The following is a 13,232-nucleotide window of genomic DNA, read 5'->3' on the forward strand; positions in this document are numbered from 1 at the left end:
ATAGTTATAGAATCACTGTATCATAGAATCTTCATGGTTGGAAAGGACCTTTGAGATCATTGAATCCAGCCATACACACACAAAAAAACCCCCCCTACAATCTCTGCCCTTCAGAGCATGCCCTGAAGTGCCAAATCTACACGTTTCTTAAATACCTCTAGGGATGGTGACTCAACCACCTCCCTGGGCAGGCTGTTCCAGTGCCTGACCACTCCTTCAGTAAAGTAACTCTTCCTAATATCTAATCTAAACCTGCCCTGCCACAACTTCAGACCATTTCCTCTGGTCCTGTCATTATTCACTTGGGAGAAGAGGCCAACACCCACCTCTCTACAACCTCCTTTCAGGTAGCTGTAGAGGGCAATGAGGTCTCCCCTCAGCCTCCTCTTCTCCAAACTAAACGTGCCCAGCTCCCTCAGCCTCTCCTCATATGACCTGGTCTCCAGACCCCTCACCAGCTTCATAGCTCTCCTCTGGACATGCTCCAGCACCTCAATGTCCCTCTTGTACAGAGGGGCCCAGAACTGAACACAGTACTCGAGGTGAGGCCTCACCAGTGCTGAGTACAGAGGTGCGATCACTTCCCTACTCCTGCTGGCCACACTATTCCTGATACAAGCCAGAATGCAGTTGGCCTTCTTGGCCACCTGGGCACACTGCTGGCTCATGTTAAGCTGGCCGTCCACCAGCACCCCCAGGTCCTCTTCTGCCGGGCAGCTTTCCAGCCACTCTGCCCCAAGCCTGTAGCGTTGCTTGGGGTTATTGTGACCAAAATGCAGGACCCGGCACTTGGCCTCATTAAATCTCATACAGTTGGCCTTGGCCCATCGATCCAGCCTGTCCAGGTCCCTCTGTAGAACCTTCCTGCCCTCAAGCAGATCAACACTCCCACCTAGTTTGGTGTCGTCTGCAAACCTACCGAGGGTGCACTCAATCCCCTCATCCAGATCATTGATAAAGATATTAAACAAAACTGGCCCCAGAACTGAGCCCTGAGGGACACCACTGGTGACCGGCCGCCAAAAGGATTTCACCCCATTAATCACAACTCTCTGGGCACGGCCATCCAGCCAGTTTTTAACTCAGTGAAGAGTACACTTGTCTATGCCATGATTCGCCAGCTTCTCCAGGATAATGCTGGGGGGGACGGTGTCAAAGGCCTTACCAAAGTCCAGACAGACAACGTCCACAGCCTTCCCCGCATCCAGAAGGCAGGTCACATGGTCATAGAAGGAGATCAGGTTGGTTAAGCAGGACCTCCCTTTCCTAAACCCATGCTGGCTGGCCCTGATCCCTTGGCTGCCCTGCACTTGCCGTGAGAGCTCACTCAAGATGATCCTCTCCATGATCTTTCCTGGTATCGAGGTCAGGCTGACAGGCCTGTAGTTCCCTGGATCCTCCTTCCGACCCTTCTTGTAGATGGGCGTCACATTAGTCACCCTCCAGTAATCTGGTACCTCCCCTGTTGACCAAGACTGTTGATAAATGATGGTGAGAGGCTTGGTGAGCTCTCCCGCCAGCTCCCTGAGTACTCTTGAGTGAATCCCATCTGGCCCCATAGACTTATGTGTGTCTAGGTGCAGAAGCAGATCATTGACTACTTCGTCCTGGATCATGGGTGGGTTGTTCTGCTCTCCATTCTTACCTTCCAGCTAAGGAGGTTGAACATCCTAGGGACAGCTGGTCTGACTATTGAAGACGGAGGCAAAGGAGGCATTAAGTATCTCAGCCTTGTCCTCGTCCTTGGTTGCAACTTTCCCCCCCGCATCCAGTAAGGGATGGAGATTCTCCCTGGCTCTCTTTTTGTTGATGTATTTATAAAAACTCTTTTTTTTTTGTCCTTTATGTTAGTGGCCAAGTTGAGCTCCAGCTGGGCTTTTGCCTTCCTAATTTTCTCTCTGTACAATGTAACGCGATCTCTGTACTCCTCCTGAGTTGCCTGTCCCTTCTTCCAAAGGTGGTAAACCCTCCTTTTATTCCTAAGTCCCATCAGAAGTTCCTTATTCATCCAGACTGGCCATTTTCCCTGCCCTTTAAACTTGCAACACTTATGTTGCTTATTTTCCAATTAACGACATTACTGGATTGTTTTCCAGTAGCGGTTAAGAACTGCTAGTGGTTCAAGAATTGTTTTAGCTACTAAGTACTGCACTGTGCATTTCTTCAAGTCTGACTGCTTTAACGCATACCTCTCCTGGCTCTCCTGATTTATTTACTTATTTACTTTTCAGTTTACTCTGGCATGTGCTCTTATGACATAATTTCAATTTAAGATATGCATCTGGTTATAAATCTGAAGAAACCAAGGCACTGCATATTTTAGCCTTCCACTTTCATCTAGCTTACCTTCTTCACTATGTATTGCACCTATGCTTTCATTCACTTTTATATCAAATATCTGAGTCCCTCAAGTGTTACTATTCAAAGCTGGTCTATAAACAACATTGTCACGTGAAGTCATCTGAAATAACAGACAGGACAATATCGCATGTAACACCTGCATGACTGCCTAGCATTGGCTGTTCTTTTTTGATCTCTTTATTACTGATAGTGGGGAAAAAAACGACCTATAAACTGTGTAAATCTGTATTTTCTGCATTAAGATACATGTAAATTCAGAACACAGTGATAGTAGCACTACCAAAACTACAGGCCAAGGCCACAGAGAGAAGTGGCTGTGCTGCACCATTTCCTTAAACACATATTCCATTGTAGTGGCTCAGTCATTTGACTCAGTACAGGTTGGTAATGTCTTAAAATCGAATTTAAAAAATTAATGAAAAGATACAAAACAAGAAACCCAAACGAGTCCAAATGGGCTGTCAGTCTAGACTGCACTTCTAAAAGTCATCCTGAAAATTACTACCTAAAAGCCTCCAGTGTAGACTTGAGCCAGCATGCAACCACTCTTCAAAAGACCAAAGTATGCTGGGGTAGGTAAGATTAATGTCCCACACAGACTGCGTCAGACAGCGCTGCCTGAGAAAGGACTTGAACTAGACTCAGCCAACACAGTTCCTTTGAGTAATACATTCCAAGCAGCTGACATGCATCCAAGTTTCCCTGTATTACCACAACAGGATGGGTTTCATGCAGTTAGTTATAAAATATTGACGGCAATCCTACTGGATTTCCCATTATGTAAAAATAGCCCAAATTCAGTTTGAGCCCTCTACATCATCTTAAAACCTGGATACAACAAACAAGGCAGAGTTCCTTTTTCACTGTGTTGAGCTAACACCTCAGTGACTCAAACTGTGGAGTAGTCTCAAATAGTTTAACTCTGTCAGCTAATTCATATATCACATCACAAAAATATCATTATTATAAAAATTTGTTGAAATTTATGTTCTTTGTAAATTTCAACAGAACTTTGGCAGTAAGGAAATAGTTATGAGGATAGCTATTCATCTGAGAGAATTTCAAAAGCACTGGTACTTTAAGCAAGACTGAAAACACTCAATTGCTAAATGGCAATGACATGTAAAACCTCCAAGTCTGGCCTAATCTCTCCCCTCTCCTGGCTAAGGTCAAGCATCAGAGTTTTTAAAAATACTTTTAATTCCTAGGAAAAGCAACCTGTGTAAGAAAACCAGATTTTAAGCTACACATTTTGCACACAGGGAACAAAGGCACAAGCGTACTCACCTGCTTTTCCGCATGATCTGCCGGCCAGCCTTGAACATGCTTTATAAGATTTTCATTGAAGTGTGCTGCTAGCGTAGGTGTTAATGAACAAGTGGGTCGTACAGATGTATTTTGCGGTGCAGGTGTTGAATTTGATGCACTAGTGCTAGAGGTATGATTTGGACCTGGTGATGGGCTTCTTTGACTACTACAAGAAAGAATTAAGAAAAAAAAAGAAAGTGAGCACTTAAAAACGTATGTAAAACTACAGAGAAATAAACACTTAAAATTCATTGCTTCCAGCCACAAAAATACATAAAGCATTTAAACCACAAGAAAATACTTCTGGTAGACCAAACCTCTGCCACTTTTCCACAAACCTCCTACTTGTATGGGAGCTGTTTCAGTGCCAGAATATGACTTTTTTTTTTTTGTTGGTTGGGTTTGTTTTGGTTTTGTTTTTTTTTTTCTCTTTTTTAATGTTTGACAGCTGTTCAAGAGATGTAAGCTGTGTCTACATTTTTGTGTTGGATAGAGAATATATACATGCATGTTCTTCCTTCAAATAGCTGCACACCTAAGATTTTTCAATAATGATGTATCAGATAGAGTCAACCAGGTTTAATCAACAAAATATCATCAAGTGTCATAATAATCATTCAGTACAAAGCCTGATGTCCTGATCTAAAAATATAGTCATATGGGCTTTTAAGGAGTATAACTATTTACTAATGCCAAAACACAAACACCTAGGTGACTCTGTGATACCATACATCTTCACTTAAAGCCCTCAAGAGCACAGAAGTATCAGAGCGGCAGTATGTTTGTAGCCACCAACTTGACTACTTTACTGGAACATACTCATGCTGCTGTTTTTCTGGTTGGTGTGATAACCTGCTGCTGGAGAACAGATACACGGAGACATGTTCAGCTGATGTGTACTGTAACACAAATCAAAAACTCTGTGCCCTAGACACAGCCTTTGACTGTCCTCTTTCACATCTCCTTATGCAAGCAAACACAACATTTACAGTATCCGAACACTACACCAAAACACAGCTTTTCCAATTCTACTTTGCAACTATAGTTCTTGGTCAAAAACTTTTCTAATTTTTATTAAAAAACTCTCATGTTGATCTTGGCATAGCAGTCTTTTGCCATCTACAGTGCTTCAAGATTATGTTGTCTACAAAGCATTCTAGCCATTGCTTTAAGCAAAGTTAACAGGTTTCTTTAGCTGCATTCCTCTAATAATTACACTTTTGCTCCACTTCACAAGACATTTTTCCTCTCTACCTCATGATGCTCCTCATGTATGGGAGGGGTCTTCTTAAGAATACCATCTCTTTACAAAAGCTCCTGCAATGACTAAAAAAGGTGGGTATTGCTTAGGTAAATCTTTGGTAAACTTATATGACTGACTAATCCACAAGGACTCTTGTACTCCCAATTTGCAAATACTCCTCATCCTCCACCTCACACTTGGGTGATAAGCTCTCTAGATAAAGTATGTTTTTTTGTTTCAGTTATACCACTTCTCTCAATAAAGCTATAACATACAGCCTCAACACCTAACATTAAGCCCAACAAGCCACAGAAGTTTCCCCTCAAATATGTAAAAATCACTGATACTTAAATTTACTTTCCATGTGTCCAGAAGCCCAGGTACCAGGGCCAGCATGAACACTGCACTCTCATACTGTATGAATCCAACCACATCTGACACAACTGCCAGGGCTGCAGCTACAGAGTTCTGCTATGTGTAATAGATTTCATCGCTCTTTTTCAACTTCTGTACTATCAGTGATAGACAACTCCACTGCGACATTCACCAGCATCAAAACTGATATTTGGTATAGCACTATTATCAAACAAAGGATCACAATGTGCGGGTTTGTCTCCTCCTTGCAAGCACTGCTGTCCAGGTGATCTGATCTTCTGGGAAACCAAACTTCCACTGGGAGGGGTATATAACCCACCGTGGGGAAGCTTAGAAGCTGATGTTTCAGCACCTGCCCTTTTCTACTCCCCCATCCCTTGCAAAAACAAGACCTCTACATTCTTAATTCCCTTTCCAGTATTCGTTCAATCACTCCCACCCCCCCTGACACTCACAGAGAGAGCGTTCCCCTGTTCATATGTTTTGCGAAGAAGAGGTGGGAGCAGCGCTAGTTACCCATGCAAACATGGCCAAGGACAGGTCAGGATGGAGACATGCTGCTCTCTCCTCCCACCCTTGTAAGGGAAAACGAAGGAAGGAGTAAGCTTGAGGAAGACAAAAGAACATCACTAGGATCATAACAGGGACGGTATCTCACAGTTACAATGCTCTTTGGCACTACATATACTGAGAAATAGTAGTATTAATTATTTAAGTACCTAGCCATTACTCATAAGATTATATTTACAATCACTCTCCCACCAGCAGCAGCTTTTCAACACAGGAAGTAATTTCTAGTCTATTTCTTAAAACTTTCTTACTACTTGCCTGCAAGTGATATAAAGTAGTATGAAGAAAAATCAAATTCAAAAGAAATCTTAATTCCTCACATAACCTACCCCCTTTGAGAACTAAAAACATCCTGGCATAATGCAACTATCTTTACAGTCCAATGCCCAGCCATTTATCCTAATCACTCACACTTGCAAAGAACTACAGCACGTTTCCAAACAGCCAACAAATTAGGTACAGCACACTGCTCTGCAGCAAAGACTTTAACCTCATTCCTTTCAATACCCCCAAACTTGTTTAAAAGCTCAGAATTTAAAAAAAAAATGCAGAAAGATTTTTGCAGGCAGTTTTCTTGGAGTTGGATACATAAAATTCCTTTGATTTCAGGCAGCAGAAGTCACAAAAGGGAATATGTGGTGTAACTGGGGTAAAAAGTATTCTTTGGATTTTGTGGTCTGTGTTCTCTTCAGTAATTGGGTCAACTACTGCAAAACCACTTACAAGTGCAAACACTTAACTGTAAAAATGTTCAGTTGATTAGGAAAAAAATGGCACTTAGATTTTGAAGCTGAGTTGAAACTAGCCACGAACGTGAAAGGCAACAAGGGCTGTACATCAGGAGCAAATGAAAGGTCAAGGAACATGTGCGTTGCCCCTCTACAAGGCAAGAGGATCTAGAGACAAAGGACATGAAGAAAGCCAGGATATATCTGGCAACTTTTTTTTGCCCGGGTTTTTATGGGGACGGTCCGCCTTCAGTCCTCCTACCCACCCAAGGACATCATCAGAGTCAGTGCAAGTATTACCTACAGCAGAGAAAGAAGTTAAGGAACAGTTAAGCCAACTGGACCTATGTCCATGCAACCAGATGGTATGCACCCAAGGATAAACAGGGAGCTGGCCAGTGTAATCATCCTGAAGCAGCACGGTGAGCAGGCAAGTTTCCTGATGATGGGGAAAAAAGCAAACATTAAAGCCATCTTGAAGAAACACAAGGATGACAACCTGGTGAACTACAGGCCAGTTGACCTTAGTCTCTGGGAAAGTTATGGAGCAACTCTTCCTGGAAGGGTTTCCAGCTACATGAAATACTAAAAAGCGGGGGCGGGGTGGGGGAAGTGACCCAGCATAGATTTACCAAGGGGAAATTATGCCCAACAAACCTCACTGACTTCTACAATGAGATGACTGGCTCAGAGGATAACTGGAAGGCAGCAATGTTGTGTGCTTTGACTTCAGCAAGGCCTGTGACATCCTCTCCCACAGTATTCTAGCCAAACTGTGCACTTATCCAGTCCGTGTTTCATGTAAAAGGTGGCTGGAAGACTGAATGAACTGCTGGGCTCAAAGGTTGCAGTCAGCAGTACAAAGACCAATCAAAAGCCAATGACTAGGGCTGTTCTTCACGGATTAATACTGGGGGCAATACTGTTATTAAAACCCTAGGCGGTGGCACACAGCGCACCTTCAGTGAGTTTACAGGTGACACCTACTTGGGGGGAGCAGTCAATATGCTGGAGGGTAGGTTGTTATTCAGAAGGACCTGAATGGGCAGACGAGAAACAAGTTCAAAAAAGGCAAATGCAAAATCCTGCACCTGGGGTGGAATAACCCCGTGCAACAATATTGGAACAATCCCATGGAGCAGCACAGGCTAGTGGGTAGAAAGCAGCTTTGCAGAAAAGGACCTGAGGATCCTGGTGGACAAGTTAAATGCGAGTCAGCACTGTATCCCTGTGACAAAGCTGTCCAAGCACACGCTGGGCTGTATTAGCAAGAGCGTGGCTGAAGAAAGCAATTCCTCCCCTCTCTTCAGAGCTTACGAGGTCCACAGTACCTGGAGCACTGCGCAGTAGGAAGCCCAAAACCAGACAAAAACTAAACTGCCACACCAAAGGAATATGGCAGAGGACCACACCAATGACTAGGGGGCTGAAGCACATGCCTTATCAGCAGAAGCTAAAAGAACTGGGTTTATTCAGTCTGGAAGAGAGAAGGCTGAGGTAAGGGTAGTGAAGGATCTTCCTACTGTTTTTAACTACCTGTGAGGAAAGCAGTCAGCCAGACTTTTTCCAGCGATGTGCAGTGATAGGGCAAGAGGCAGAGACACAGGTTGCAACAAGGGAAATTGTAATTAGATATAACAAAAACATTTCACCATAAGGATGGTCAAACATTAGGAGATGCTCAGAGATGTTAAAAAAAAAATCACCTAAACAATGTCCTTAGCAATTCAAACTTGCTGGTCCTACTTTGAGTTGTGACTTGGACTAGATCACAACTAGAAGTCCCTTCCAACCTAAATTCTATGTTTGTATGTATTCATACAGCATCAACATAGTGACAGTGCAGAGAAAGGCTACATTTTTTAACTAAGTAGAATTGAGGTAACACCTTCCATGCTTATTTATCTATTAGTTCTAATAGAATCAAAGTTCTGTTATTAATTGCCTCCTCTCCATTTATCAACCTGGCTTCTCTGACTCCTACTTCATCAGTAAAAATCATCAGAAATATTTCAAAAAAAAAAAAATATCTGTGGGTTTCTCAAAAAATCTTCTCAAAAAAGTTGTATCTTAATTATGAATAAAAGATACCGTCACACAATATCCTAGCACTGCTATGTTAGCAGCAGGGGGAGCTACGAATGCAGCAATGACAGATAGTTCCAAACTGCTGCTCTATTTTCAAATGCTTCAATAAAGCCAAATACCTGCCTTAGCTGCTGGATGAGTTAAAAGACTGACTATACACAGGTAACGCAATTCTTCCAGAGAGGCAAAAACATCTGCACAAGAGCACAAAACCAGGATGGTTCTGAAATACACTACAACAAACTACAACATCTTACATCTACAAAAAATGCGAGGAAGCACCTTCCCCTCCAGTAGTTCTGCATTTTCTAAGGTAAATGAAAAATATTCCCAATCCTTTCTGGAAATAAAGAGAAACTGGCAACCTGATTAAACTATTCATTATTGAAGCACTCATTTAGCTCCATTTTTAAAGCAGCCATAATTCATGGCGTGTCTTTGGAATCATGTCTTACAAGACGACTCGCTGTATGCCTACACTGCATTGATTTCCTAACTTAGGCAGCTGAAATGTTCACAACTTTAAAGTTATCAATAGCTATTCACGTATTTTTTAGACAGTGCTTCCTCCCAAACAAGTAAAGTAAAAAATAATTTTATCTCCATTTGCTTAAAACCGTTAGTAATAGTAAAAGAAAGGAAACGTAATTGTGGTTAACTTCTGCACAATGAATCTGTATTTAAGCTGTAGAAAAATGCAACCTTAATTCATAGAGCCTCTGGTCCACAGTTCAAGTTGCTAAATTATTGTTCATTCCCATAAAAAATGTAAAGGGAGCTAACCCCAGGAGCAGTCCCCAATCCGCCTAACTGCTTTCACCTACAAAGGAATAATCTACTCTGTATAGATTCAGAAATACTGCCCAGACACAGAACTTCTTTTGTGGATGCGTACATCTACATCTGAGCTGGTCCATCCTTCATTCAGCTCCACTGCACCGAACAGAAGAAAATAGCAGTAGCACAATTTTTTCCAAATCACCTGCTCATTAATTCCCCCCCCTTTTTTTTTTTGCAAGTGAGACACTTCCAAAAGAAACAGAAATCCACGAACTCACGATGCACAATATACCACTGCCACAAGCGTGTAACAATTTGAGAGATACAGGATACTAAACAACAGTAATATTGTCACAATATCTTTGATACTAGGCTGCACACTTTCCTTTTTGTACACTGCTTCCCGTGCCTCCTCCTCAAATAGGGACAGTGCCACCTGTATGACCCCTCTGCTCAGTGGTACATATCCCGGCCCAACTCAGCTTCCCTTCTCCAGGAAAATGCTGATACCAAGCGGAGCAATGGTTTGCAGAGGGCCAGTAGATCCCAAAAGCGAACTCGATGTGGGTAAGGGTTACGCTAGAGTAGGAAGTCCTATACCCAAAGGGAGGGGGGACACACTGTACGGTCTATGGATTAGCAGGCCAAATTCCCACCACTATCACTTCACACAGACTCCAGCCCACGGTGAATGTTTCCAAGAATAAGACTATCTTCCTTAGCAAGATTTCCTATGGGGAATGGGTGATCAGCAAAGGACAAAAAGGTCTGTGACTGAGAGCTATTCCCCAAAACCTCACCACTACTTATAAAACGTTCTAGTCCCCTCGTTTAAAAGGTTTAGCTGGTTGCCAAGTATAGTTTTATTTTTGGTACTGTAATTCAGAAAGATTTAAACAGCACCATCCGTAATTACTAGACAGTGGAGCTGGTATACTATGTCTTTATTCTACCCATAGAGGAAAATGAGTTGTAGGTTAGACATCTGCCAAAGACTAGAATGAAGTGTCTGTATGATCGCCAACATTAAGAGACTCAAAAACTTCTGACTTCCTTCTGTTTGTACCCTCAAACTGATCAATATCACAGTGTCTCCAGCAAAGTCAGTCACCGGGACAGCACACCAAGCAAACAAACAAAAAACCCACCCTCCCAAAAAACCCTGAACACAAAGTAACCTCCCCCTCCTCACCAAAACAACAAAAAGCAACACAGATTTGGAAATCCAATAATAAGTTAGTGCGTCGATAACACATAATCGAAGGTCCCCTTTAGTATTAGTCTCAGAAGGGCAGATAAAACAACCTCACTATTTTATAATCTGGAAAGCACCACCATGTAGTTTCGGGTATGCTGACAAGGAAAGAGTGTTGGGTTTTTTGTTTGTTTGTTCGTATTATAGCACAGACCTCATTCAATCACTTTAAAAATCCAGCTTTTAAGAAGTGCAACACAATTTACACGAATCCATTGCAATGATGCACTTTTTAAAAAAGTCAACCTGCAATCTCCTCCTGCCACAGTTCCAGACCATGACTCCATCACAGAAGGAAGGATCTTATGACAAATCTTTGGTTACAGCCCCTGGAACCAGTATGATAAAGTGCAGAGCATCCTACGCAATGAAAAGCCCATCTTCTCAAAAGAAAAATTTCAGACAAGATATAGATTCTAAACCCACCTTGTAAATCCATGGCTAAATGCTCCTATCATGCAACAGCTAAAGAGGTTGCAATGCTGACAAAGAAGTCTGACCAACCAGAAGCATTTGTGAAACTTACTTCATTATTTAATCTTTTTCATTAAAGCAGAAAAATTGTCTGATAGACAAAAGTTCTTACTAATTTAAAAGTCAAATTACACTACAGCATGACACCGCAAACATCTAACACTAAGCAAACCACAGAGTTAAAGCATTTAAACCCATAACTGCACAGAAAGAAACAAAATCTCCAAACTCAGAATTCAAAATGTAAGGAATCACTTGTAAAATTCACTCCAGAGTGACGGGGCAGAAATATTTCTTCTATTTTGCTTCTGCGAATGGAACTCTGGTGGTGGTCCTAAAATGGAGAATCTACGACATTAGCTCTATAATAAAGATACTTAGCTGCATCCTTTCAGTAGCAGCAGAGTTAAATCGTGTTTAATAGGCCAAAGAAGAATCCACAAATTGCAACACATACAACATACATTCAACCCAGAGCAAAACCAGACGACAGCACAGAGAAGTATCTCAATATACCTTGAGCGCTGAAGACTTCGTGGAGAGGCAGGTTCATGACCTGCCTGCTTGTCAGCTATTACCGGCTGCTGAGGTGCTGCCTGTGAAGCTGGTCCTTGTTTAACACCTGGAGTAGCAACCTGGAAAGTTCAAAACTTCAATTAGAATTCCTCCACATTAAACATCAAGTGTAAAAACCAGAGGAAAATATGGAAATTACAAGACCAGTGGGGTTTTTTTTTGATACAAGGTCTTTTGTTGACAGAATTTCTATATTCTTTACAAGGTGTTCGGGTTTTTTTGGTTTTTTTGTTTTGTTTTTTTTAAAAATCATCTACAGTGCCACAGTTGTGATAGATACCAAGAGCAGAATTAGGTCATAACAGTATCATAACACCTCTATGAGAAATGGAAAAACAAATCTAAAGCATATTTATCATCTGCTACTCCCCCTTTTTAACTATACTGTCAGTTCTAAAATGTAATACCAACAAAATGAGAGTCACCAGTAGCTTTTTGCTTTTCGTCTGTGGTACACATTCACACTTAAGATATTAAGACACCAGATACACTGTCTTTTTTCTGTGAATTCCTGAACTACAAAAGGATGAAAATGAAAAGCCTGGGAATACACTAGTACCTAAGTTACAGTAAATGGAGTTCAAGATACTTTTTTTTGCCCCGTACTCTGCATACCCCTGTCCCTTTTGAAGTATGTACAAGAGAGGAAGCAGCTCCAAAATTTATCCCCCACTCTGGAAAATCAAACTAAGAATTTTAAGAAATAAAGAGGGAAGAAAAAAGGGTTCTAGGTATCCATAAAGACAAAAAACGTAAATCAGGCAGCCTGTCTGGCATTTGCTGACATCAAGCTGGTGTAGATTACTAACTAGTGGTCATCTGAACCTCCAGAAATTCCCTCAGTTTCAGAAACAGACTCCTGCGAAACAAACCACAGATGCCAAGTTAGACAGTATCTGCGAAAGTAAACTCAAGACATAAATTCATTTATTTAAATATACCGGAAATCTTAACGTAATCTCAAACCTACTTATATGCCTGAGAGGGAAAGCCACCTTTTAAAATTATCATCAAAGGCCAAAAAAAAGTCTGAATAGCATATGAAAAGGTCATGGTTCTGGAAAGATAAAGCAAGATCACAATAAGATCACTCAGTGTGTTTAAATCAACAGAATTATACAATTGAGGGGGGCGAGAACTTTGCTATCAATGCCTAAATTTTGCTCACCCTGTGAGCAGACAGAGCAACTATCAAGGCTGTTCAACAGAAGATACAATTTCAAATGGAAAGTCCATCAGAGATTATACAATCACCTTGCAGATCCAAACTGTAAAACTAACCAGCTCCTTGGCTGGTAAAAATAAGACCAAAAATGGATTGTAAAGAAAAACAGGTATTTGTGAGACAAATGAGCCACAAAACCTCTTAACTATTACCTATTTTCCAAATGTTTCAAAGATGGTAAGTAAGTGTACCAGGAACAGAAAAATAATAAGGGCTAAAAAAAAATAAATTAAAAAATAGTCATTCTGT

The 13,232-nt window shown here is 41.5% G+C and overlaps 1 protein-coding gene across 3 annotated transcripts in view; it reads right to left on the reverse strand.

Moving 5' to 3' along the window:
- Positions 1-13,232, reverse strand: part of WAC (WW domain containing adaptor with coiled-coil) — a 66,424-nt gene that overhangs the window by 7,072 nt on the left and 46,120 nt on the right. For all 3 annotated transcript variants that reach the window (XM_074574375.1, XM_074574374.1, XM_074574376.1), the window contains 2 exons: positions 11,699-11,817; positions 3,649-3,835 (listed from right to left, as the gene is read on the reverse strand). In XM_074574375.1, the coding sequence (XP_074430476.1) occupies positions 3,649-3,835; positions 11,699-11,817 (306 nt within the window). The remainder of the gene's footprint in view (positions 1-3,648; positions 3,836-11,698; positions 11,818-13,232) is intronic.

Source organism: Larus michahellis, chromosome 2, assembly GCF_964199755.1.
Source record: "Larus michahellis chromosome 2, bLarMic1.1, whole genome shotgun sequence".
NCBI classification, from domain to species: Eukaryota; Metazoa; Chordata; class Aves; order Charadriiformes; family Laridae; genus Larus; species Larus michahellis.